At 40.7% G+C, this 27,206-nt stretch overlaps 1 protein-coding gene across 9 annotated transcripts in view; it reads right to left on the reverse strand.

The window, feature by feature from the left end:
• Window positions 1-337: 337 nt before the first annotated feature.
• Window positions 338-27,206, reverse strand: part of myo9aa (myosin IXAa) — a 121,959-nt gene continuing 95,090 nt past the window's right edge. For 3 of the 9 annotated variants that reach the window (XM_038700935.1, XM_038700930.1, XM_038700931.1), the window contains 31 exons: window positions 26,483-26,602; window positions 25,671-25,718; window positions 24,966-25,038; window positions 22,253-22,393; window positions 21,646-21,685; window positions 21,437-21,559; window positions 20,209-20,289; window positions 19,895-20,005; window positions 15,889-16,011; window positions 14,716-14,865; window positions 13,376-13,692; window positions 11,131-12,903; window positions 10,221-10,314; window positions 9,769-9,984; window positions 8,693-8,790; window positions 8,428-8,555; window positions 8,016-8,236; window positions 7,709-7,825; window positions 7,323-7,511; window positions 6,995-7,045; window positions 6,638-6,749; window positions 5,743-5,804; window positions 5,336-5,528; window positions 5,084-5,212; window positions 4,843-4,948; window positions 4,623-4,754; window positions 3,866-3,989; window positions 2,924-2,941; window positions 2,451-2,659; window positions 2,186-2,328; window positions 338-2,062 (listed from right to left, as the gene is read on the reverse strand). In XM_038700935.1, the coding sequence (XP_038556863.1) occupies window positions 1,563-2,062; window positions 2,186-2,328; window positions 2,451-2,659; window positions 2,924-2,941; window positions 3,866-3,989; window positions 4,623-4,754; window positions 4,843-4,948; window positions 5,084-5,212; window positions 5,336-5,528; window positions 5,743-5,804; window positions 6,638-6,749; window positions 6,995-7,045; window positions 7,323-7,511; window positions 7,709-7,825; window positions 8,016-8,236; window positions 8,428-8,555; window positions 8,693-8,790; window positions 9,769-9,984; window positions 10,221-10,314; window positions 11,131-12,903; window positions 13,376-13,692; window positions 14,716-14,865; window positions 15,889-16,011; window positions 19,895-20,005; window positions 20,209-20,289; window positions 21,437-21,559; window positions 21,646-21,685; window positions 22,253-22,393; window positions 24,966-25,038; window positions 25,671-25,718; window positions 26,483-26,602 (5,942 nt within the window). In that variant the 3' untranslated portion in view covers window positions 338-1,562. The remainder of the gene's footprint in view (window positions 2,063-2,185; window positions 2,329-2,450; window positions 2,660-2,923; window positions 2,942-3,865; window positions 3,990-4,622; window positions 4,755-4,842; window positions 4,949-5,083; window positions 5,213-5,335; window positions 5,529-5,742; window positions 5,805-6,637; window positions 6,750-6,994; window positions 7,046-7,322; window positions 7,512-7,708; window positions 7,826-8,015; window positions 8,237-8,427; window positions 8,556-8,692; window positions 8,791-9,768; window positions 9,985-10,220; window positions 10,315-11,130; window positions 12,904-13,375; window positions 13,693-14,715; window positions 14,866-15,888; window positions 16,012-19,894; window positions 20,006-20,208; window positions 20,290-21,436; window positions 21,560-21,645; window positions 21,686-22,252; window positions 22,394-24,965; window positions 25,039-25,670; window positions 25,719-26,482; window positions 26,603-27,206) is intronic. The other 6 variants (XM_038700936.1, XM_038700934.1, XM_038700938.1 and 3 more) reach the window with 6 other exon arrangements.

The following is a 27,206-nucleotide window of genomic DNA, read 5'->3' on the forward strand; positions in this document are numbered from 1 at the left end:
AATTTCTACATTTCTGTTTTTTTTTCTGTCAAGATGGGGTGCTGAGTGTACATTACTGAGAAATAAAATGAACTTTTTTGATTTTTGGAAAATGGCTGCAATGAAACAAAGGTCTGAATACTTTCCATACCCACTGTACACATGTACAGCAATCCAGGCAATAACACTGTAATGTGAAAACCCATTGTTATCCTAGTATGTATATATTTCAAGTACGTCATCTACAGTACTTTGTACAGTACATTGATGCAAAAGCCCCAATAATTATAAAGTGTTTCATCAAATGACTTAATAATGACACCGTGAAAAACATTCTCATTAATAAAGACAGGAGCCATTTTGATTTTACGTTCTTGGTTGCTATTGAGCAAACACTTTAGAGACAGGAGATGGGGATGGGGATGGGGGATGGGGATGGGGATGGGGGGTGGGGGATGGGGGGGGGGTAACAATAGATTTCAAGAATAGAATGTCATTTGTTCACTATACTGTACATATGAACTGTACATTACAATTGTTTTATGGCTGTTAAGCAGTGAATGCAGGGATTTTATACACATCCGACACATTCTTTACAGAGCTGGGATCCCCTTGGCTGGAATGCACACCAGCTTACTTGGTCCCTTTGATGGCGATGTTTCCCTTGTAAGGGGAAAAAAGCAGCACAAACTTAAAAAAACAAAGTACTTTTCTCTTTCTCACACATACACTCACGCATGAGCGCTTGGCACACGCACCACACACACACACACACACACACACACACACACACACACACACACACACACACACACACACACACACACACACACACACACACACACACACACACACACACACAAATCATCCATTGCCCAAATCCGTACATCTCTGTCCAAGATACTCAAACAAAACAAAAAACAGATAAATATTTGACTTCAACTACCCAGCAGAGGCTGGTGTTCCGGCTTTGTACAGTATTTATAACTGTATATCATATGCTATAAAGAATTTCTGTGACAATAAAATTCATTAAATAAGGGAAACAAATTTGCAGTAACAGAGCAACCATTGCTTACACTGATTGTTATGAACTGTAAACTCATAAAGCAGCTAATAATTGTGAGCTTTAAGTTCACCATAACATCTCTAACGCATGATGTTGCCTGATTTCTTCTTATTTACTGTAGTACACTGCTTCAGCTTTCCAGCTCTGTAACATTCCCTGATGCTGAGTGGTCTTCGGCATTTTCCAACATTCCCTTTTCTCTGTCCTCCTGCTCAGTGCGTCTCCTCTCGGCGCTGAGTAAAGAGCTGCCAAGGCACTGTGAGAGCATGGGTGGCAGTTTAGTCCACAGAAGTGGAGCCCTTCCACTGATTTCTGTCCCTCTGCCAAGTATCTCTCCCTCTGGGGGTGGGAACACTGTATACGGCACTTGGGGACACTTCTTTGCAGAACAAAGAAAGGCTAAGCAAGAGTGCTTTGAGAAGTATAGATTAGTCGCCATTGCGTTTCCTCCCATTGAGAACGTATATGCCTGCCAAGGAGTTAAATAGGGAGTGCTTTGGTGTCCCAGTGTCCTTCATACCATGAATTCATTGCTGCCATACAATACCCGCTGCTGTGGTATGTCTGGAGGGTCCCTGCCATGACCATCGCCATCTCTGGTGTGCCTCAGGGATGACTGTTTGGCCCCCTTCAGTTTCTGTTTGCCCTTCTCTGGATTGAAGGTGCCTCGACTTGTAAACTGGGGCCTTTCATCATGCGCGCCTTCCAGATCTCCTGTTGGGCTACTGTCTATACTGTCGGATCGGGAGGCCTGAGATGCATTGAGAGCCTGTGCCTGGGGCTGGGCTGGACTTGAGCCTAAAGAGGGAGACTTGGTGTGAAAACGAAAGCGGCGTGTGGTGGCAGAGGAGCTAGAGGACGATGGGTGGAAGTGTGATGAGGAGGAGTAGGAGGAAACACTGGAGCAAGAGTCCACAGAGTCCAGGGAGTCAGGCTGCCGGCGGAGAGGGCGGCGTCGGGGGCTCTTCACGTCAGCTCTCCGAGGCCAGGGGGAAGTCAACACTGGACCTCTTTCTGCAAGGGAAGGACAAGCTAAGTTTTTAATTTATTCCCCACTCCATTTGTTCTCACTAATTATACATTCAAAATTGCAAACTGAAAGGTGAGTTGGTGATGATTCCCTGCATAATGACATACCAGAGAAGTCAGAAATGGTTCCCTCAGAGTCCACATTGAGGTTTTCAGAGCTGTCAGCTGTACCAATAGAGGCCTCTGACTCCAGGGTCTCATCATCTGATGCTCGTGGCTCCAGAGTCAGCATCTCAAAAGTTAACTCCTCTCTGCACAAGCAAAATTGTGATGAGACACAGCTAATAGTACATGTATATTGGCCTTTGAATTTCAAGTAATTTATAGATCATGTAACATTTTCAGAACATTTAAGTGCAGTGACTGTGTTTACTTCTCTTTCTGCAGGTTCTCGATTTGCTCTGTTAACACTCTCTCTTCCTGCTGCATGGCTGCCTGCTGATGCTCTGAGATTTCAGGAAACAAGTTCGCCCCCTCTTCAACATCACTCACTTCTATCACAACGTCAGCCACAGATGGCAGCCGTGGACTAACTGGAGGCGAGGGTGTGTGGTAGCTTAGTCGCTTTGCATTGCCTTTTCCCTAGGAGACAAGCAGATGTGGTCTTCTCACTAATGTGAATATTACATTTGTGCTTCATAAAAGAAAGCAGCTGACCAGCACTTAATCAAAATGGTCATGCTGTCATATACAGCACAATTTCACCACGTTTAGCAAGCAGTTACTCACTCGTACATGCAGTGACTGAACCAAATGAAATGACCGGCCAGGTTTAAAAACATTACAGCAGTACTAAAAAACTAATTAAACCCAGATAGATACAGCAAAATATTACACAAACTTTACCTTTTTAGCTGCATTTGGCTGCTTAGAGCAAAAAGAATAAGAATCAGTAATGCCAGGTTCATAAAAGTCAGTTTTAATGTGCAGTATGAAGGTCTAGCTTCTTCTAGCCAAGTGGCAGATGCTGTCTGTATACGTTTCAGTAGGAATCCTCTCTCAGCTTTTACAAGTGAAACTAAAGTTAACTATATCACTGTCGTGTGATATTTACAAGGAAAATGTACAATGAGATTCCTCCAATGGTTCATGAAAAAATCCTGTTAATTATGATCTCACACAATTTATCCAGAGACAGTAATGACAAAAAACCCACATTTTCCAATTTCCTATTTTAGATTTCTTATGAGAGTGAGATACTGATGTAAGAATTTTTTTTAATTGATTTAAACTCATAGAATAAGCTGAAAATATTCAGTTTGTATGTTTCATACTCCACATAATAACATAATGTAACTCTTATTAGAAACAGTTGCATGGTTGGATAATGACCTTACTTTCACCCACAGGAGACATTTTAAAGGATACAGTCTGACAAAAAAAAAAGAAGGAAAAAAGCAGAAGCAGAGACGAAGTGAAGTGATGACTCATGCTTTTGGGATGGAGAAGACGGATGTTAATATTTGAAGAGATGAGACTGTGCAGTGACTGGTACCACAACAACATCACCACTGGATGATGGTTTGGGGATGCAATCCATGGTGTGTGTATACATACCATAGTGCGCACTATGCTCATAAATCTAACAGCTATTAGTACAGGTTTCTGGGTAAAGGAAAGAACAGGTTAGGGAGGAAAATCTAGAGAGGAGAAAAACAGCTTACAAAGGAAGAAATCGGGGAAGGTATAGCACTGAAGGAGTTTTTAGGATGGCTCAGTCAGGAATATTTAGCAGTTACTGTTAATACGTGATTAGTACGTGGGATTAGTCACATTATTTGATCTTACCATTGACCGTCGAATGAAGGTCAGCCTGCACTTCGCCTTATTTTCAGCAAACTCCAGGCTACTGATGTCCTTTAGTCGTATCTTGTACTTATTCATCTGTTCACAAATGATAAGTTCTACACACCTATGGATGGAGAGCAAGAAACAAAACCACCTCAGAAGGACTAGAAATATATAACAATGCCGCAGCAAAATTATAAGTTCATATTAAGTTAATTCTTCTTAATTCTACACAGTTTTATCTATACAGTACAGTTTGTGCTTCATATTTTACATTTTTTTTAATCAAACCCCCCTTTGGAAAGAGAAAACTAATTCATGCCTCTAACCCATTAAATTTTTCAACCATTTTCTGGGAAAATCTGCAGCAAGGCAAGCCAAATTTAACATTATTGTATTGAAATAATATTATCATGGTGTAAGTTATGTTTTGAGTTTTTAGACACGAACGACATAAGGCTGTTGTGATGCACTGAAAAACAACCTGAGAACAACTTCAGTTGACTTTTGTTTTGACTGACGTGTTTGCTTGTTGAGCATCACCTCTTCTTCCCTGACAAAAATCTGTCCAAATTGTACTTTTGCTAGCTGAATAAATGTTGCTAAATTACATCGATAGATTTGAAGAGTTTTGTTAATTGTTCTCACATGAAACATGAAATGTAACATTAGATCCACTCCAATGTTTGCACCACAATGATGGGATAGTAGTATAAGTATATTCTAGTAGTATATAGTAGATGAAGTATATTCTTACGCTGTGGTCTTGCCTATGTCCTGGACACTCTGCAGTGGATCAATGGTGTCAGGACAGCGCAGGATACAGGGAGCAAAAACTATAGCCAAGGCATTCGCTGACATACGGTTTGTATCCTCTTGCAAGGCAATCCTAAAAGCATGAATTTAGTATTAGAACAGTATATCAGGAAGAAAATAAAGCAGTTATTCATCCTACTCCAAACAGATTTTTGTATTACCTGACAAGATGAAATATGAGGCGTTCCAGAGTGTTTAGGTGAGTTCTGCTTAGCTGGTCAATAACTGAATACACCCCTCTGATAGTTTCCTTTTTATCTTGCAAACCTGGGGAGGTGTTTCCACAAGACAAATCACCGTTTACGGTCAAAGCAAACAAATATATCTTCTGCAAAATCACCAGTGGGATTTTCAAGCACTGGAAAACATAATGGAGTTAGATACATGATGCTGCTCACTTACCCATGGCACGTATAAACTCCTCATACAGCTCAAATGTCATCAGAGGATTAGGCAGGTCTCTCAGCCACTGCTTGAAAACACTAGCAATAACATGGATGTTGTAGTCGTCCAGATTCATGCTGTCCACATCTGTATCGTCACAAGGAGAATTAAGACAAACCAAACTAAGACTTAGTAATCACAGCCAATCCTTTCACAGCCATGTTTCTCAGCTGTAAATGCCAGGTAGATATGATCTATGGCTAAAGTTACCTGTGTCAAGTCCCAGCTTCAGTTCCTTTATTTTGTTGGTGGAGCCAGATTTTCTGTATATTCCTTCAGTGTAGAGGCCATGCATTTCAATGTAGTTGATAAGCTTCTCCACTACCAGGGGCACTGTCCTCTCGTCATTAGTCAGACGTGAAACTTCCACTCCGAACTGCCTGGAGGAAAGCTCTGGATCAAACTGTTTACAAACACAAATATAATATACTCATAGTCATGTTGTGTTTGCATGCAGACACATCTACACAGAAACAAAGACTTGCTTACAAAAATTGGCTGTGTTCCAAAAAACCTCCCCAATATAGAGAAATAACTAGCTACAGTATACAAACCCACTGTAACAAAATGAATGTCATGGGACATTGTTGTGTGGGTGCACAATATGGCAGACTCACCTTCTTGCTGCATTTGGTGGTCGTTTTCTGGCAGCACTTTCTGTGGCAGGCGTACCGACACACTGGATAAACACAGCCAGAGAAATCAAATAGGTCATTTCCATTATCTACAGAAAGGCAGTGCCTCCTCATTATTCAGCAAAGTTTGGTAAAAAAGAAAATAATGTTATCGCTTAAGAGACCAAAGCAGTATTGGCTGGCATGAAGAAAACATCCTGTGCGGATAAAGGACAAACTGTGTGGAGAAATCTCTGGAGAGACAGAATCCCAGACCCCATGAGTCCAGTTGAAAACAATCTGATTAGGACAAAGGGGGAGGGAGGGCGGGGCTCGCTCTCTGAAGCCAGACTGAACACAGCTGTGTGGTGTGTGTGTGTGTGTCTGAGTACAAGTTCATGTGAATCTCTGTGTGAAAATAAGGTGATGTATTAGCTTTTTTAGCATCACATAATGTATATTTTAGGGCTGCAACTTACTTAAGTATTTTCATCTGTTGATTGTTTTGTGAATGAACCAATTGATCATTTGGTCTATAAACTGAACTGAAATTGTCAGAAAGTAAAAGAATCACAAGTTCCCAGAGCCCAAGGTGACACTGCCAGATGTCTATTTTGAATTTAGAATTACATAAAACAGAACAGCAGCAAAACTTTACATTTAAGAAACTGGAACTGCCAATTTGTCCTGACTAAACGAATTACTGAATTTGTTGATGATTAATTAATTAATTACAATGAATTATTTCAGCACTGACATATTTTAATAATACTACTTCCAACGCTCCCATCTATGGCCTTCAAAACTGTTTTAAAAAAAGGACCATTAGCTTTTTCAAAAGAAATATTCTAAGACTAGAATTCTTAGATACTGTAGGATATTTTGCATGCATACTCACATTTGCACACGCAGGCACGATCCATCATCCAGATGAGTGATGAGCAATATTCACAGTATGTAGGGATGCTGTACTGGGTGGACTTGAAGATGTGGCCATTATGCTCCTCCACCTGCAGAGAGCAACAGAGCACCGGTTCATTTAGAGTTCATCTGCATGTTTCCTTTATATGTATGTTATGTTTTACTTTTATCTTAATGGCCTTTTCTATATTTTTGTCACTGGTTAATTTACACCTTGTTATTACAAATAGCATATGGAGGTGTAGAGGACTAGCTGTGAGGGCAAAGTGTTGCTTTTCTTTTGTTATAGTCAAGATCATGTACTTTGTAATGATGAGAATGAAGAGAGACTTACAATGTCTGTGTCCTTCTTCCTACGTTTTTTGCGTTCAGGTTTAGGTACTTGCTGTAGTAAAAAAAAAAAAAAAAAAAGACAAAACAGAACAAAAGATATGTTTTAGTATTTATTAATATGTCACTGTAGAAAAGTCTGTAAAGTTTGTAAAAACTTTACTTACATTATACATAATAAAATCATTAACCAAATTTCTTATCGGATGGAACAATTAATGCCCATGTATGTCTTTAATGTTACCCCAAAACCTAACTAATATAAAGAAGCACAAAATGTGCTTTAACAGTTCATTTTCCTGAGCAGTTAGGAGGCTGTTCTGTGTCTTTACCTTGCTGAATGTGCTATCCAGAGGTTTGTACTCAGTCATGAATTCGTCCAGGAAAACTTTAAAGGTGTTGACCCACACTGTGACAGGAGACTCTCTCCAGTCCCTCTGCTCCTGTCGCATGGTCTTCTCCAAGATTTGCTCAAACAGAGCGTAGAGGTCTTTGTAGCGGATACTCTTACCATCGTCCATCTAGGGAGGAAAGGAAGAGCATTATCTTAGGAAATAATGTTCAAGTATAAAAGAGCTAGTCTAACTATTGAAATGTTGTACTTTGACTTACGCTTTTGTTTGAGGAAGGATTTCAGGAGTGATATATATAGATGGTGGCTATAATTTTAAAGAATATTTTTCAGATTTAAATGATAAACAGTGTTGACAGCACTTACAGCAAGCGCTGTGGAGTAAGAGTTGAAGATGTTTAGACGGAATTCCTTCAGAGCCTTTTTAAACACAACGTCAACCATGGTGTCCTTCTTACTGTCCTCTGTGTCCAAGTCGTTGATCTAAAATATTACACCAGAATCATATTAGCATGAATATAGACTAACTGTAGCTCTGAACACATTTGTAAGTTCAGACATAAATAATGAAAGTTCAAAACTGTATTGTGTTTTAGATGTTGAAGTACACCTACAAGCCATATAATGATCTTCACCTATTTGTATCAAAAGAATAACAGAGAGTATGTTGTACCTTCTTCATTAGGAAGTCGTTCATGCTCCTGTAGTCGCTGGTGCAGGTGAGGATCTGCAGCGCGTCGTTCTGCCACTGAGCAGGTTCTAGAGCCACACTAGTGATTTTAACACTACGCCTTCGTTTCACCTTGGGAGACGGCTCCTTGTTCTCCTTCAAGTCTCTCAACCCGCGATCCAACATCAGATCAGGACTGCAGGGGGGAGACATGTTTTCCTGACCTGAAAGTGTGAAAGAGAATTCTATTCAGTGATACTTCGGTGGGAGTGACACTAGATTAAAACAAAGGAAGTTCAGCTGCATTCAAAGATTTCAAAATAACAGTATTAATAGCGTCCAACATCTGCTATTGTGTAATTGATTATATGACAAGTCCTTAAAATTAATGTGTTTTGGATTTTGGATGACACACCATCTCCCAGCAATGGCCCAGTGTCTCCGTAGTCTCCATCCAGGGAATCAGCCCCACAGATCAGCTTTTCTCTGGATGTCTTCTTATCCCCATACTTGTTCTTGCCCCAGAAACGCATCTTACGAACCCTGGACAAAATTGAGAAACATTCTTTGATTACCTATGAAAATATAAATAGCTTTAACTTACAAGTACCAAAACAGTCCTTAACAATTTTCATTAAGGCAAAAACTTATAGAAAAAATTATGATAACGTAAAACCAACCTTCCATCTTGTGAGTTCTTGCGCAGTGAGTCCACTTTGCCCAAATCTCCTGACGACATGGCTTTGTGCATCTTCTTTTGCTCCTCAGAGCCTGCAAGCTGAAACAACACCAGGTTGGACAGCTTGTTAAAGACTTGGCAAAACCAAAGAAAAGGCTTTCCATGTGGTAAACTATTTTCTGATCTGAGGACTAGTTCAAGCCAGTAGATGGCAGCATCACATCACTGGAGCTGCACCAGTTAAACTGTACATTTTTACCACAGTTCAGTCAAGTATCTGTAAATGCTATGATCATCATATTACAAATACATAACACCAAACATAATACTTTTGAAGTAAAACTACATTCTTCAACAAGGAACAACTGAACAACAAAGAAAGGAATCATTAAAAGACAGTAGGAGTTTGTAAAGTGGTGAAGAAAAGAAAGTCACTTGACTTTCTTCATCTTTTTTCAAGGATTCCCAAGGCTTGACTTGTGACTAGTGCTACGTGTAAAGACAGAAAATATAACCAAGTGACATGCAAATAAGGAGAAATCAAGGTGAAATGCCACAGCTGTGAGAGAAAGAGAAGCCAAATCATGTTAGAAAAGCTACTATGTTAAAGGCACATTTGTTTTAAGGGAAAACACATTTCAAAAATTGCCCTGCATCTATCATGATGCGTAAAGTCAAATAAATATTCACTGTTGATAATGAATTCAGGAGGAGTTGTCAAACCAATAAAGTATTGGATTTATTGGTTGATTGACAGCCTTGAGTTAATGTCTTTAAATGAGAGGAATATTTGCATTATACATAAAATCCCAGTACTTCTGATATTTTATTGGAAGGGTAGTGTTTTATTACACAACATCATTTTAGCAGGTATTTCAAAATGTCTTTGAAATACCTGCCTTGAAATATCTTTGAAAGGTCTTCCACTCACACACTTTTAGAAAAACAGAAGTTTCAGTCAGAGGTGTGATCAAGATCTATATGCTCTTTCTGGTGAGGGGGTTAGAAATGTCAAAGAGAAGTCACACTTTAACAAACGTAGAGAGGGCCACTGTTGGCTTGGATGGCGCCTGTTACCATGTCTGAGTCACTGAAACAGGACTCTCCTAAGCCCACCTCCGTGGAGCTCTGTTTGGAGAGGGGTAGAGTGTAATGGCGGGGGCTGAGGGGGCTGTCGCCTTCATAATCATCCTCGTCTGAATCGCCCCCAACTGAGTGGATGGGGGAGCGGGTGAGGAAGTCGGAGCGTGTCCGTGCCATTCTGGCTTTCTTTTTTTGGCCTGCTCTGCCAACCTGGAGTTTACCAGAAGTGATAACAGCATGTTTAAATGGTGCCTTTGAAAATCTGTAGAAGAGCTTCAATGCTTTTTGTTCTTCATGTTGGTCAGCTGTGTCGTTTTTAGTCTAAGATTGGGAGATATCCTTCCAAGAATCATTAATTAATTCACAACACAAAAAGCACTCCTGCAAACTTGAAAACACATGCGGTATGTCTATTTTCCTCAAAGATAAAAGGAGAGATTGCTTACATTTGTTCCTTTAGAAGGCTTGGTGACCACCGGTGAGGGTCCTTCTCTGGCAACGGCTAAAGGTGTTTCTTTAGTGACAGCATCACTGTCTGACCTGAAAAATACAACATAAATACAAAATGTTATCTATGTAATGAATGCAAATAAATAATTTATTAAGTGGCAACCAAGAACAAGGGTATCAATGAAAATTTCACTAAATACACATTTAAGGCATCTTGCAAATTAGTAATAAATTTTTCAGCAAATGAGCCAATCCCAATGAAAATTGGCGCAGTCTATGAGTTACTTTCAGCTCATTCATCTCAGCATCCCCGTGTCAGATCCATATTGTGGGGTAGCATCTGCAACAGTGTCTCTGTAATACTGACACTCGCACCGAAGTAAGACATTTTCAAATTCTTCACGTATTAGTCTAGATCTTGGGTCCTTGTAAACAATTTATTTTAGCATGATTCATTTCAGTTATTTCTTTTATTCTAAATGGAAACTTAATTTGTTGACCGCTTCAATGTCAACTTATTTCTTTCATTTTCTTATTTGTCTGTTTGTTTGATTATGGGTATTGTAACCTTGCTTATTTTTTCTTTTCTCTCTTTGTATTTTTATTTATAGTATTCCTACAAAGATTTGTATCAAAAACATTTTAAAGGTTTTAAAAACATGAACAAAAAATGATTACAGTTGAAACCACTTATAGTGATCACGGTTACAGTGATCCAACTGCTTTTATGGATCATAAGTTTGGGACAGAATCATTCCTATACAAATGTTGTTTAAATAATTTGCTTATAGTAATCAAGTAGTTCACTTGCAAGTTCAAGATGGTTCATTTTAACCATGAAAACATACGGGGAAAAAAATCTGAATATGTTATCAGATTTTTCAAACTCCTCTACGTATTACTCACATTGTAAATGTCACTTTGTCGTTGGGAGAGAAGAAGATGTTGCCCGGCTTATCCATCATACTAACTTTGTTGCCTTGATTACTTGTTGGCTTCTTGGTAGTGGTTCTCACTCTGGTACCTCCTCCATCCTTGGACTCCAGCGTGAGTTTGGGTGCCCAGCCCTCAGCAACAGGCCTGCGTCTTTCTCTGGGAGTAGAAGCAAGTGGAGGAGGTAGCTGGGGGTGAGGGGCATGGCCCTGGATGTCTTTACCTGGGGGAGAGTCCTCTGATGGGGCGGTGGAGTCCGACGATGTTCTGGCATGAGGAGCTACCCTTGCGGTTCTCTCAATAAGCAGGGAACTGGGTCTAATGGGTTTGGTGAAGGTTGCTGTTCCACCAAGATCTTGTCCACCCTGTCGAATTTGCTGTATCCTGTGCAGAGCTTCTCCTCTTTGTTTCTCAAACATTTCTCTCTCGTACTGAGCGAAGTGAAGGCGCTGCCGCTCCAGCACTTCTTTCTGTTGTCTGATCTGCACCATCATCTCCTTTTCATTCTGCTGCTGCTGATTGCGCTGCCTCTCCTCTTTCTCCTCATTTAGTCGCACCAGCTTCTCTATGACAGCCTGGTTAGCCTGAGGGACAGAGGTAGAAACAGGGACAGAACCCTGAGGCACAGGAGCTGGGTCTTGTTTCTGTGGTGATGGTGTCAACTCCCCTGTCTGGGCTGCGGAATCTCTAACCTCTACAGGGGGACGGACAGTATCGCTCAACGCTTCACTTAGTTGGGTTTCCTTCTGCATACTGATGACCACTACCACTGGTCGACGCGCTGACTCTCGTCTTTCTTTGAGAGGCTTGGTAATAGTGGTGGTGGTGGGTGCAGAGACGGCTGCCTCTGTGTTTTGTTGAGGCTCTTCTGCAGGACGACAAGCGATGGCTGTGCTGCTCTCACTAGCAGGGACATAAAAGGTAGGGAGGTAGTTCTCGATTTTGGGCGGATGTGTAGGGGCAGAGGGGGCTGCCAGATCCATTTTGCTCTGGCCCTGGTTTTCTGAGTGGGCACCAGCATCAGAAAACTCTGTCCTATGTGGTTTAACTGGCTTTGGGCTTGTTGAAACCTCCACATTAGGCTCAGGTACTGGAGCAACTAAAAGAAGAGGGGAGCCGGGCTCCCTACTGTCTGTCACCTCTGCTGTAGCCTTGGGTGGCTCCTCATCCATGCTGAGAAGCTCAAAACTGCCTTTGGAGCTCTGGCTGTCGGGCGTGCCCTGGGGTGAACGAAGAGGTGGGGTTGCAGGGGCCACCAGCTCGACAGACCAACGTCGTTCCTCAGAAGGGGACGAGGCTCCACCACTGGTTGCCCGGACCTTGAGGAGCTCCAGGCTGAACTTGGCCTGCTCCAACTCTCTCATCCGCCGGCTCTCTCTCTTGGCCCGGGTGGTTTTCTGGCTGGGCTCATCGACAATTCTGGACCTCTTTCGAACCACCACAGTGGATGTCTGGATTAAAGCAGAAGCTTCAGTTTGCGTCTTAGAGGGGCTCTCTTTTGTGCTAGCATGTTCTATTACTTCTCCTTCCTTAACTGCGCCCTCGTGGCTGCTGAGGATTTGGAGGCTCCTTTCTCGTTGCTCGTAGGAACGATCCTCCCATCTGCTGAGGTCCAACCCCAGGATTCTCTCAGGTGGCACCTCCTCTTCTTCTGGAGAGAGAGTGACCTGGCCATTCTGTAGTTGAAGCAGCTTCTCCTGCTGCTCCTTCTTCTCCCTCAGTTTCTGTTCTCTCAGTTTTTGGAAGCTGTCAACAAAGAAGGCATGGTTACAACTTCAGCTGATATAAAACTACTTCCTACTACTATTAATAAAGATACATTTTAAACAGCTAAATTTACTCATAACAAATTATAACTATGTCCAGTATTCACCAGTCTGATTCAATTCTTGCTCTCAGAAGCTCAGCAGATTGTAGAGCTACTTTGGTTTGGATAGCTTGCGTAATGGCATGCTCTTACCAAGCCTGGTCTATAAGCACACTAAACAATGTCCAAATACACTGCAGGAGCTTTGTGCAAAGATTAATCTGGTTTTTCACCAGCTTGATGCAGTCACCAACCCTTAGAAGTTATTTTCAGAGTATTTAGAAGCCTTTATAAATATTAAAATGTTTGCCTTTGTTAAACTAAACTCATTCACACTTAAATTTTCCAGCAATAGGAAAACTTATCTGGGGCTATTGCTCAAGGTAATAGGTGTTCTATAGCATGGCTTACCTCTGCCTGGCAAGGTGGCCTCTGCTAATTGCTTGTAGTTGTACCACGGCACCATATAGACGCAAGTAGGCTTGTCTGGCTTGATGACAGCGCCAGGCCATCTGAATAACCACAGCTGCTGTGCAGCGCCGGTAGAGCCATAACCTCCACGCCCTCTGCAGCACCAGAGCAGCCTCCCTCCACAGCCTGAACCTCCGGCGCTCCCTATAACCTCGCCAGTGTGTCTGCAGACACAAAGCTGCCCCCTCCTGCACAGGGCCATAATCCTCCTCCACCTCCTCCTCCTCTTCTATGGATCGGTATAAACGCCACCATTTCTGTAAGGAGAAGATGGTACTGATGTATTATTTATAATTCTATGACGTTGTTTCCCCTTTAGTCAACCATGTTCATGTTCAATAAGTACAATAACTCTACTGGAAGTATAAGTGTCTTTACTCAATGGTTAATCTCAATTTTGTTTTATGGGACTTATTATAATTTATAGTTTAGGAACAAGCTAAAATAAAACATCCTTGATATCAACGTACCATTCTAACCTTTAATTTCAAATTAAAAACTGTTTATAATTTCTACCCTCCTTCATCCCTGATACTGAGCAGATTTATTAACAAGTCAAAGATAGATGACATACACTCCTCATTTCCCTACAGACCTGCTGACTCCTCCATTCCTACATCCACCTCTTCATCTCCAGCTCTAACCGTCTATTCACTGCTCTCCCAAAGAGGTACTAAACCTGGTTCCTGGTTTCCTTTCCTCAACCACCTCATCAATACCTCTCTGACAAAACAAACAAACCCTTTCTCTATCTCTTATTGTTTCTGAATCTAGCACTTGAAGCAGTTCAGCATATTTGAATTGAATGTACTTGCATGATGGTTGCAATTTTTGGGTTGTATCCACATGGTTCAAATGCCCTTATTGTAAGCTGCTTTGGATAAAAGCACCAGCTAAATAAATGTAATGTAATGCTGCAGTGTACTAGGATGGGGCAGTATACATGAAATCAATATCATGACATTACTACCAATAAATTTACAATATTTTTCAGTTTCACAATATTGTAAATGTAAGCAAAATCATAGCATATGGTGATAAATGCAGTGTTTCATTATTATGCATTACATCATTAAAACAAAAACTTTAATAACTTATTTAATTTAGCCTAGTTTTTAATTACACATGCTTAGATTCATTTATTTGGACAACATCATTTTGTAAAACTAATGATATGATCATATTATCACGATACAATTAAATAAAAAGTGATTTAAATACACAGAAGCAAAAGATGGAAATTAATAAAAGCAATTATGATGAAAGGCATTGTACTGTACCTGGATGCGGACTGCTGCTTCTCTCATCCTGACAAACTGCTTCCTCTCCAGCCGGGCTCTAAATCGCCGCTGCAGCGTGACAATATATCTAAGAACTTCCCTGTGGAGTAAGGCCTGTAGCCGCTGACGCTCAGCCTCCCGCAAAAACACCTGAGGGGAGGGACCATTATGGAATCAGCAAAGGGTAACACACATGTTTAATGAAGAATGGGGTTGTCTGGCCACACACAAAGAAGTGTACACACACACACAAACACACACACACATACAGACTCTTTCAAAAAGCTCAACTCACAAGCACACATACAAACCTCTGAAATCCCCGGCCAGATACATGGTCACAAGTATGTCAGGTATGATCCTCTAATTATATAGACAGCGTCCTGAAGGCACGGACCCCTCCATCATGACTCATTCATACCGTGGACTTACCCACATCGAATATGGGGCACTGTCTTCATTACATAGTTTTTTCAGTGGGAGGATGCTTTCAGGTAATATGAGGTTATTTCCAACACTATCCCTTCCCTATGTCTGAGACCTCTATTTATAGTTTTAACAGCTTAATAAACTAACCGAGTTTGAGTAATTTAAAAACCCCACATTATTTTGAGCAAATCAATTTTGGGTCTTGGGCTGTGCATTTTCCACATTCTTAAACGCCTCAACATACAGCAACAGAACATAAAATAACACACAGTATAATGAGCCTTAAGATTTTCTTTTTGCCAATGTCACCAAACAAAGACATAACAGAAGAAGGCCTACCTTTTCATTTTACATCTGGATTATACATTGTGACTTTTTTTTTAACTGATTAAACCCTGATATTCCTCTTCAATTTCAATTTAATTAAATTTTTTTGAAGTAAGTGTAACAAAAATATTTCTACACCATACGTCAAACTTAGACTGTGTGAAATATTAAAAGTCAAACCTTAACTGCAACACTGCATGGTAGTTTTGGGATGACCAATAAAATCTAAACATAACATCTGAGATCTGAACAAAGCTTAAGTAAGAAACATTAATTTGTAAAAGTGAACAAAATATATTATTCAGAAAGAGATAATGTGCATTATTAGAAAGAGATGTGACTCCATGTTTTACTGGATGTATTTATCAGCTGATTTAAAAGAACTGAAATGAGGAAAGGAGAAGGCAGGGTTATTACCATTGTCTTTCCCACTTGGTACCCATCTGGATCCAGATCAAGCTGGCCCAGAGACTGCTGGATGCCCTCTCTGGAGGCACTGGTGCCCTCTGGGAGTAGCACACAAAAGTGATGGACAAAATCCTATCAAGAGAAAAGGGCTGATGATGAGAAATATGCTTATTACCCCACAGTATCTGTTCTGTTTATGTCATGTGCAAGATCTCTGTCTAAAATGTTTACTTTCTGCTAAAGCCATCAGTTTGATTCTGATTCCAGTACAGGATAAACTGGTTGGAGATGTACACACTGCTGCCTTGAATTTGAAATATATCTCTTGACCAGCAACAGAAACTGAAGCAGCCTCCTGCAGCATCTCTTGCTCAGAAGAAAAGCTGTCACGGCACATGTGTTTTCAGGTAAAAGTCTGTGCTATCCATATTTGCAGGGGTTCAAACATCATGGCATAAATATGCTGAACTCCCACTCTTCAAACTGAGGCCCATTGTCTGAATTCAATATACTCCGCACCCTGGGCTGTAGGGGGTGGACAGGGAAACAGATGCTGTGTTTATACAATTACAAGCATAGGGAGTGTTTCACAGACCCAGGGACAAAAGGGAGGCTCTGTTCTGAAGAGCAGAGTCCTCCAAAGTGATACCATGCCCAAGATATTTCTCATTAGTGCTGACCGTAGCACTAAATATGTTTGGAGGAATTTGGGGTAAATGATGATGTCTGATGCTAAAATCATCTGAGTGAGCTCATCAGAACAATTATAGTCTTATGAATTTTGCACTCAGTTATGTAGACTTACAACTAAAAGTCACTAATTTTATATATATACACACACACACACACACACACACATATATGTATATTCAAATGTTAGTGGGGACTATCTTCTAGTGGTGGAAGAAGTACTCAGTAAAACTACCAGTACAACAATGTAAAAATATTCCATTGCAAGTAAAAGTCCTGCATTCAAATTCCTACTTCAGTAAAAGTACAAAAGTAAATCAGCAAAATATACTTTCAGTAATCAAAATAATCAGGAAAATGGCCTTGTTGAGTGATTATATATTACACAATTATGTTGTTAATACTGACACAACAATGCGTGAACAGTTTTACTAAGCCAGATTTTTAACTACTTAACATACAGTTTGGTCATTTGGTCCTAGAGTTCCCAACGTAGCGGTTAATTTTAAAAGTAACTCGTATTCATAGGTAAATGTTGTGGTTCAATATTTCCCTCTGAAATATAGTAGAGCAGCCATATAAAGTAGCATGAAATGGATACACTTGAGTAAAGTACACTGCAATTTTCTAGTCAAGCTGAAAAATAGTGAAAATGTCCAGGAGGACCGTGGCTTATCCCGAGTAACTGGGATGTTCTGGACAGAGACTGTGCTGTTAAAAATTACTTTATGATATTCCATTACTCTTGATTGTATTTGGGAGGGAGCAGGAGTCTTAACAGCAAACCTGAGCAAATAAAACCTTAACTATCTGCATGACTACAGTACACACCACTATGGTCACATGGGAAAATAAGATGCGATTTGGTGACTTAAGCTTTGGCTAAAACCTTCGACATTACTGACATGAGTGAACATTCAAGACCAACAAATGGAAATGAATGTAAGAATAAACTGGAGTGGGAGTGAGCCTCTCCCAAACGTTTTCCCAGCCAAAGACTCACTCACAACATGATCTGTCATAGTCATAAAGTATTTCACACAGGGTTGACGTCATTCTTATGAGAGCCAGTTAAGATGGCTGCCACCTCACGTCCGTCTTAATTCCCTCTTGACACACATGAATCCCAGTTCAAACAACATCAGCGACATGTTTCTTGGAGATGAATTGATCACTGGCAGCTAAACTGTCGGAAGTGTTGTTTAAGTTTTGGGATGTGAGTAGTGAGATCGATAGTGCATCAGTGTTCTGGCCAGCAAACGCCTGCACAGAGGAAACATGTTAATGTGATCTGCTGCTGAACTCATTTTTACCATTTGGCTTACTGAGAGTTTGCCTCCTGGATAACTTGATACTTTGCAAAGACTGAAAAATGGTAAATCTATTATAACTCTCAGGAAACTGACTCTCGAGAATAAAAGGCTGTGTTGTAAACTGGGCTTGAGGAGTCTTAAATGTGGCCATTTATCAGGTTTGGAGGCTCTGATGAAAATATATTATTAGTTTCATTATGGGCAGTGGAGAATCCAGTACTTATGGAGCTTGATTGACTGAGATTAAAGGAATAAAGTCCAGATATCTTTGCATCTGCTGCTGAGCACCATTCGATTTATAATTGTACTAATGTGGAATAGTGGTGGAAGCTGTATTCAAATACTTACGTAAAAGTAATACTTCAGTTTAAAAGTACTCAGTTACAAATTTAAGTCCTGCCTTCACAATTCTACTTAAGGAAAAGTACAGAAGAATCACAAGCAAAATGTACTTAAAGTAACATAAGTAAAAATATTTATAATGCAGGAAACCTTGTCAGTGTAACTTATTTATGTTATTACTAATGTATTAACATGTAAGTAGTATTCTAATGCTGTGAGTGTTCAAGAGGGAGCTAATTTTAACAATTTAAATACTGTTGGGTAGTTTAGCTTTCAAATTAATGTAGAAGAGTAAGTAGTAGAGTACAGTATTTCCTTTTGAAATCCAGCATAACATGGAAGTACTCAAGTATAGTACAAGTAATGCATCTCCAAATTGTACCCAAGTACAACGCTTGAGTAAATTTACTACTAAGTGGTGACCTACATTTTGTAGGTGCCCCTTTTGCCACCAAACAGCCCTGACCCGTTAAGGCATGAACTCCACTACACCTCTGAAGGAGTGCTGTGGTATCTGGCACCAAGACGTTAGCAGCAGTTCTGTAAGTTGTGAGGTGGGGCCTCCATGGATCGGACTTGTTTGTCCAGCACATCCCACAGATGTTCGATTGGAATGACATCTGGGGAATTTAGAGGTCAACATCTTGACCTCGTTGTGTTGCTCAAACCAGTCCTGAACCATTTTTGCTTTGTGGCAGGGTGCATTATCCTGCTGAAAGAGGCCACTGCCATCAGACAATACTGTTTCCATGAAAGGGTGGTCATGGGTCTGCAACAATTCTTATGTAGATATAATGTGTCAAAGTAACATCTACATGAATGGCAGGAACCAAGGTTTCCCAGCAGAATATTGCCCAAAGCATCACACTGCCTCAGATGACTGTCCTTCTTCATGTGGTGCATCCAGGTGCCATGCGTTTCCAAGGTAAGCGACGCACACAAACCCGGCCATCCACGTGATATAAAAGAAAATGTAATTCATCATACCAGGCCACCTTCTTCAATAGCTGCATTGTCCACTTCTGATGCTCACGAGGCCATTGTAGGCGCTTTCGTCAGTGGACAAGGGACAGCATGGACATCCTGAAAGGTCTGCAGCTACGCAGCCCCATATGCAACAAACTGTGATGCACTGTGTGTTCCAACAGCTTTTTATCAGAACCAGCAGTAACTTTTTCAGAAATATGACCTACAGTTGCTCATCTGCTGGATCAGACCACACGGGCCAGCCTTTGCTCCCCATGTGCATCAATGAGCCTCGGCCGCCCATAACCCTGTCACAGGTTAACCACCTTTTCTTTCTTGGACCACTTTAGGTGCGGACCACTGCAGACAGGGAACACCCCACAAGAGCTGCAGTTTTGGAGATGCTTTGTCCCAGTCGTCTAGCCATCACAGATCTCAAATCAAATCTCTCACCTAAAAGTCGCTCACATTCTTACGCTTGCCAATTATTCCTGCTTCTAACACATGACCTTTAAGGACAAAATTTTCCACTCTCTACCTTATAAATCCCACCCACAGACAGGTGCCACGGAGATAATCAGTATTATTCACTTCACCTGTCATGGTTCATAATGTTATGGCTGATCAGTGAAAATGGACTGTTGAGAAAAATTGGACTACGATGTATAAAGAGAATCTCCAGGGTGTAAATGTGTGTGTGTTACCTTGAAGCTGTACTTGATGTTGTAGCCTGACTGCCGGATGCGCACAGTCTCCAGCATACCTGTGTAACGCAGCTGCCTCAGCACCAGGTTATCATTAAACCTTAAGGGCAGCTGAGAAAGAGAATCGAGGAGAGGAGAGAAGAGGAGAGAATGACAGAGAAAGGAGAAGCGACATGCGGCAGAGGTTACAGAGAGAAGTGGCGGAAATGATAAACAGCTTTAGAGAAGTTCAAACTTCAAAGGAAATGAGAAATGCTTTGAAAACTAAACCAAAACAGTCAAAGCGGCTGTAGTCTGGAGTGAGCACACTGTACCTTCTCAGCATTGGAACGGATGCACTTGACAAAATAAGGCTCAGATTGACCGAGAGTCTCCATTAGCTTATTTAGGGAGGCCTACGGAATGAGACACAAAAACAAGAGGTCAGGCACACTGCTTTTGCTGCTGCACAGTTGTTTGACGGAAGGCAAAGTCTGGTCAATCTCTGAGTAAAATTCTTTGCTGTAACATTGCAATATTAGAAGTCGCTGCATAGGATCATAAATACTAGCAAGAAAAAGACAAAGAAGAAGAAACCATGTGCATGGTATTTCCATGTGCAATTAATGTGTGTAAACATCATGCACATGTGTGTCAGCATGTGTGTGCGATAATTCAGTGGCAGGAGGAATTCAGTCTCCTCCTCCATTGGAGATTAAAGCAATCAGCGCAGCACAGGATGTGGGAAGTGAAGTCATCCACGAACTAGGGCCAGGGCTGGCTGCCAGAGGGGCCTCAGCACTCATCTCTACCTCCAACAGCCAGAGCATAGAGTTCACTTTCAAAGAAATCAGGATGAAAATAGAAGTGTGTAGTTGTTTAAGTTTGTTCGGACGTTTTTGTGTTACCGGCTGCCAATGAAAGCTTTTTTGGCCTAAAGATAACCAGATTATTCTGTATGTTACTGGTAGTTGTCAGTCTCACTTATCTCAGGTTTGGACCGTCTTTTAATAGAAAATCCACTGCTAAGATTCAAAAAAAGAGCAGAGCACCAACATTTAACCGATTTCAGGTTAAATGCTGGTGCTCTAGGAATGAGCACTAGGTGGATTTCTATTGTCGCGGTCTCTCCAACTAAGTGAACATTACTGAGAGATTTCAAAAGGGTGTGTCAGTAACAGAGAAAAGTCAAACTTTCTACTTTCTCACCCAATCATAAGTATTTTTTATGAGCCATTTATAAAACTTTTTTTTGTTAAATTTCCAGACACGATGTCATGCATTTAAGACTTTTGGGTGGGTGTGTGAACTTTATAAAAAACTACAAAAACAGGGATTGGACAGTGGACAGTAATGGCTGTGGGCAGGCAGAGAAATGGAGAGATGTTTTCACCCACAGCCAGTTGGAAAGGACACACCATGTTTTTATCATATTCACAGCTGGAGGGAGATTCCTCGGCCCAGCTCAGGGTAATCGTGTTATTTTTATGGTGAGAGCACTGACTGGCAAATCAGTCAGTGCTGCAGTATGCTACTGGCTCTGTGTGTGTGTGTGTGTGAGACCTGGAACTGTGCGCTGATACTGGGTGGTTTCTTCTTCTTGTGGAGGTGAAGCAGTGACTTGGTGATGCGGTCATGAAGCGTCAGTTTGCTGAGGTATTTCAGTGACTTGACATCCAGCAAATGCTGCAAGTGTAAAGTAAAGGGTCAGCTGATAATGTAACACTACATTATAATCTATTCAAATAAATTAAAGATATCATGTACTGTACCTTCGGAAGAACTGACTTAGATTTGTAGTTTTTGTTCCTCCTGTTTACAAAAAACACAGTAAAGTCAGTCCCGCAGTCTCAACTATCTTGTGCACAGAGCAACATATCCCTCTTTCCATTCGTCTGATCAGCAGGTGAGGAGGGTACTTTTTTTTAATGTCAAGTGAAGGTCAACAAAGCATTGAATTAATTCCAGGAATTTTTCCCAAGAGGGTAATATCCCTGTCAAGGAAGTGGAACTTTATTCATCCCCCTTGGGGAAATTCTCTTTTCACTTGCTTCCATGCATAAGGAGGTCAGAGGTCAGGGTCAGCTACAGAACAGCACCCTTGGAGCTGGTAAGAATGCAGTGATCACAGAAGGACACTTCAGCAGGACAGATGTTTGCTGACACTGAGTTTAAAGGATGTCTCTAGGGCACTAGGCCCTAATGTTGACTAAAATCATGCTGAAAATGGATTTTACAATTAGAAAAAAGGCAGTAAGAAAAACATTAAAGAGTGTCTCAGTTAGAAAGAAACAGTACAATGAGGGTAATACTGAATAATATCTAAATCCGTGTTAAAGTGGAGCTTTATGGTGACTGTGGCTGCGTCTTTTTACTGACATGAGGATGTCATGAGCTCTCTCAAGGAGTTTGCTGCTGGCAGAGTTGACAAAGATGCCGTCTTCTTCTGTGGTGGAGCTGCTGGACGATAAGCGGCTCTGTCGACCCACGCGCCCGTTCCAGCCAAGGCCCGGAGAACCACTTTGGAGAAAACACACACAGACCAATAAAAGTGGTTACCTTATGAAAATCTAAACTTAGGTAATTGCTGACCATAGTCTAGGAACATTTAAATTGCAAACTGAACTTCATATCTATCTTGAATGATAGAGCTATAGATTATTAAAATTAAATTTTTTTGTGGAAAAAGGATGGGCATTGATAGCATGTGTCTGACAAATATTGAACGTAACCACAACTACATCTTTAACACACAGTCAGCATAGTCCCACTAGGCAGATTTCCAGGGCTATCATGGAAAAACAACTATATATGTTTACTTGTGATCGCCTTTATGTTTTTGTCAAGCTTGCAGCTGCAGTTACATAAAAAACAGTGAAATATAAGTAAAAGATGATAACACAGGGATCATAGATAGAGTTGTGAAAATCGTCATTATAACATTGTATGTTGAGTTTTTTGTCAGGTGCGGTAGCAGCCTGGTCTTTCCAAAAAAAAAAAAAAGCTACAATTAATCATTAAAATATTAATAATGTCTGAGACACAGCTTTACAGACGATGTCTCTTTACTTGTCAACACACATTTTGTTGCAGTAGTGTGACAGAAATGAACAGATCATTTGGGATAGCAAGAGTTTGTGAACTACTTCAGATACATTAAAAATATGTGTGTAGGGTTTCAGACACAACATCAAATACCCAATGCCACTCTGGGGCACAACACATAGCTATGGGAGAGGGTGAGGTGAGGGTGCTTTTGGCAATTCTCACATAAATGGTATGTAGTTTCTAGTCTTTCCGACCAGTCAAAGCACTTTGAGCACATTCACACAGCGCATATTCATGGCTAAAGCACATTTGCCATCAGAAACACAAATTAACACATTCATACGCATTCACACACTGATGGCTATGCAGGAGCGATTTGGGGTTCAGTATCTTGCCCAAGCATACTTCAACATGCAGACTGGGGTGCTGGGGATCAAACCACCGATCTGATATAGCTCAACGATAGAGAAGTGTAACCTATACAATTTTAAATTGCATCAATGCAACACGGCTTTGTATTTTGTATTTGTAAAGGGGATATTTTTTTCCAGAAGGGATGTCACCAGCAGGGGCAGTAGTTTCCAAGTTTTTTCCCCTGAAAGGAGGGAAATCTCACACAGAAGTTGACCCCGTTTACTGAAGCCTCAAAGGGTTTAAACCTCAAGCCTCAAGGTGAACCCTAACCACCTGCCCAGAAGACAAACAAAAACACGGGCGGTCAGGTCATGGTTAAAACCATTAACCATTTTGAACTATTTTAGCCCAGAGGAGAAAAGAGAGAAATGGCAACTGAGGTACCAAATAAAAAACAAGAAATAAAAGACAATCTGCAACATCACTGTTCAGAGAATCTGAATATAGCTGTGGCAAAAGAAATGTATCTCTGATCCAGCTCGATCGATTGGGCCACGTTATTTTGTTTCCGTATCATAATTTATAGGTTTTCAAGAATTTCCTGAATTGGAGTTTACAAAGACAGTACAGTACACTGCTCCACTATCCCTACTTCCCTCCACAGTCCCAGAACAGAAGTACAGATACATATGATTTGTACTACCATATATACTCTATCCTTATATAATGTTAGTGTTTAAGTGGATATTGTGTTACCTAAACAGAAAATGTATTTTGAAGCCATAACATGTACTAAAACATAAGCACAAATTTTCTGTATCATCTGGCCTACCATATAAAGATGAAGAGAGATAATTTCTCCCCAGTTGATCATCAATCTCAGTAAGTGGTGATAGTACAATATGCTTCTTGTTGTGACTGTTCATCTCCATAGTCTCTCTGAGAGTCCCATAAAGCACTGCACTGTCCAGCCGACAAGCACCCTGCAGGGACTGAATATTTATCACTCTCCTCTCCAACGCATAGCTCTGACTTTACATCACAGAGGAAGCAGCTGCACAGGGTTTAGTGCTCTCCTAGTATTTAGAGGATGAGTGTGCATGAGTGTGTGAGGGAGAGAAAGAGACAGAAAGGAAGGCAGAGGTTGCAAATAACATTAAGTTTACCAGCCCCAGACTGAGCTCCTGTGTAACAAAAGCCGTCTTGTACGAGCTGTTCTACGCTACCAGTTGTGGTCGTGGGCTGCTAATCTCATGGTCCACAGCTAATTAGAGGAGGTGGTGGACCGAGGCCTCGGTGAGGTGGTATGAGAGCAACGCTCGGGGTCACAGCACAGTCATTACTCTTTATTTTAAGTCATGCCACGTCAAACTCAGTGCCCGGAGGTGAATATCACTGCATGATGATTAAAAAAACTTTTACTTATTATTTAAAGTATAACAGAGCATCTAAAAGAAAGTATTAATGTATTTAGTGACAATGACAAGTTCCTGGGCTCTTTGTAACATGCATGTAAGATCAAATAAAGTTTACAGGTCTAGGGTTGAGGGCTCAAACAATGAACCATAACAGTTTGATTCATATGTATGTCTGTTTCCTAAAAGCTCTCTCGACTTGACCTGACAAGTGATTGGAAGCTTTATAAAGAGCTTGAAACACACTATTAAAACAGTACAGCACAGACTCTTACCGTGGTGATTTCTCATTGACGTTACTTCCCTGAAGGTCTGACAGTGGTGTTCGCGGACTCTTCCTGGCCACACCTGATCACGAACAGACACGTTGACATCAGGTGAAAGAACACAAAAACACACACTCACACACATACTCACAAAACAGACATAAAGACAAACAAATCCCTCAAACCCTTCTAAAGCAAAAAACACACTTCTTATACCATGTGAAACTCCAGTGTTACTGCAGTGAGTGTTAAGTGCCTTTTTGCTGGAAATATAATCTACTGCAGGTGATTTAATATTGAAACAAAGATCTGCAAGGTTAATAGTGAGTTGCTCGTTAGTGTCGAATTATGGAAGATGATACTGAAGAATTATTTAGTTTAGTGGACTGTAAGTTTGCTTAAAACCTTGATTAGTTATTTTAAATACCCATATTCAAAACACATTTTTCCAATAATCAGTTTTAATGACATAAAATTAAGAAAAAGTCAAAATTTAAAGCAGAAGGGGTTCAATTAAAGCTGCTTTGCTACAATACTACAGTGTGATGGCTGGGTTTTGGCAGTGTAAGCCTACATATGCTGTTGCTTACAGTTGCATTCCCTCTATACATACAGCCAATCAATCACAGTGATGAGAAATCAGAGAAATCTATAGTTTGTGTTACTTAAAGAGCAATCTGAGAGAGCAATTTATCAGGCGACTTTCCAGAATACCGTTTTCAGTTTCATCACTTTGCACAACATTTTCACTCTCATCTGGAGCTGCAAGGTGGCACAAAACAAAAAGACACAAATACATTTGAGTGTAATTAAATGTTTGTAGAGGAAAAGTGATCTTTGAAAGAAGTGTGCGAGGTCAGCTGTGTGTCCTGCACCACATGTAAAGCTGGCTGTGAGCAAGTTAGTGATAATAATACACACATCTATGTCCTGACTATGTCATACCTGTATGCCCCCTCAGTCTTCTATCACCATCACCAGCCTATGTGGTATTAGTGACAGACGAGTGCTGTGGTGGACAAGCAAATATACCCACTGGCCGACAGAAAGTGTAGCTGTGTGCCATTACTGACAAAAAAGAAAGTGATGGACACCGAGAGGTGTTACTGTGCTGTTTCCCCCAACCAAAAGAGCTGATACGACCGTGCATTTCTCTGTTAACTAGCAGTGTTAGTGACAGAATGGCTGAAGCATGCTAGTGAACAACATGCAAGACAAAACTAAGAACAGATACATGCAGGTGCACAAGAGAGGGGGGAGAGGGAGACAGAGGGAGCAGAGACCAACAAGCATCTAGTCTATTGATAGAAAATAAGAGTTGTAAATCAAATCACTAAGCAGAAAAAACTTTGTGAAACTATGTCTCTTTAAGTTATATTTTTATGATTTTGATCTCTTTTGGCGTGACTTTGGCTGCAGTACAGTGCAGGAAATGTGGCGATGTTGGTCAGCCTCGTCCCTACAGTTTCCCAAGTCATGGTTTAACATGAAAGTAGGAGGTGTTATTGTTGTATTGGCAGCCTTACTGTACTTCTCCTCTTTGCATCTCTGCAGGATCTCTAAGCTTCTCTGATGCACAGGGTGCTGCAGAAAGCTAAAACTATCCACACTTTTCAAAACTGCACAGGGAGCAGCGTCATCATGCCCTTGGAGAAGCAAAACAAAAGAAAAACACAGAAGAGAAAGAAAAAAATACACGGAAAGAGAAGGAGGGGGAAAAAAAGAGAGAAACGACAGATTAGACAGCGAAGAAAAAAGATCAAGAGATGCAGTCTACTGGATAGATACCTGTGCAAGACTTCAGAAGAAAAGATGATTGACATTCAAAAATGCAGTTGGTGGCAGCAGTACGATGTTTGTCACTTAAGTTCTGTGTGTAGGTGTTAGCCCCCCAAAGGCACTTCCATACAATGTCTTCTAAAAGTTTTTCTGAAACCTGATTCTACGGTCCTTGCCCTCTTTGACAAGGTAAGAGCATTTAAACGTAATTTAATTTACAACTTAGTCCATAATAATTTATATAAAAATAATTCAAAGTCTGCAAGTCAAAAATACATCTGTCATTTTGCATAAATATTTTAGAAGACCTGTTACAAGTTCCCTTGGGTGACACTGATATCTTTTCAGTTCAGGATTTCTAAAAGATTTCTAAGGAGAAGCAAAGGATACAAAACCTATTTTTACATAACATCTACATCAAGAATTAAGAGGACATGTCTGATTCATACAACAGCAGTGCTGAATCTGATG

This window comes from Micropterus salmoides, unplaced genomic scaffold (genome assembly GCF_014851395.1).
Source record: "Micropterus salmoides isolate LMB-PRFRI ecotype aquatic unplaced genomic scaffold, ASM1485139v1 Ms_hic_scaffold_6, whole genome shotgun sequence".
Classification (NCBI taxonomy): Eukaryota; Metazoa; Chordata; class Actinopteri; order Centrarchiformes; family Centrarchidae; genus Micropterus; species Micropterus salmoides.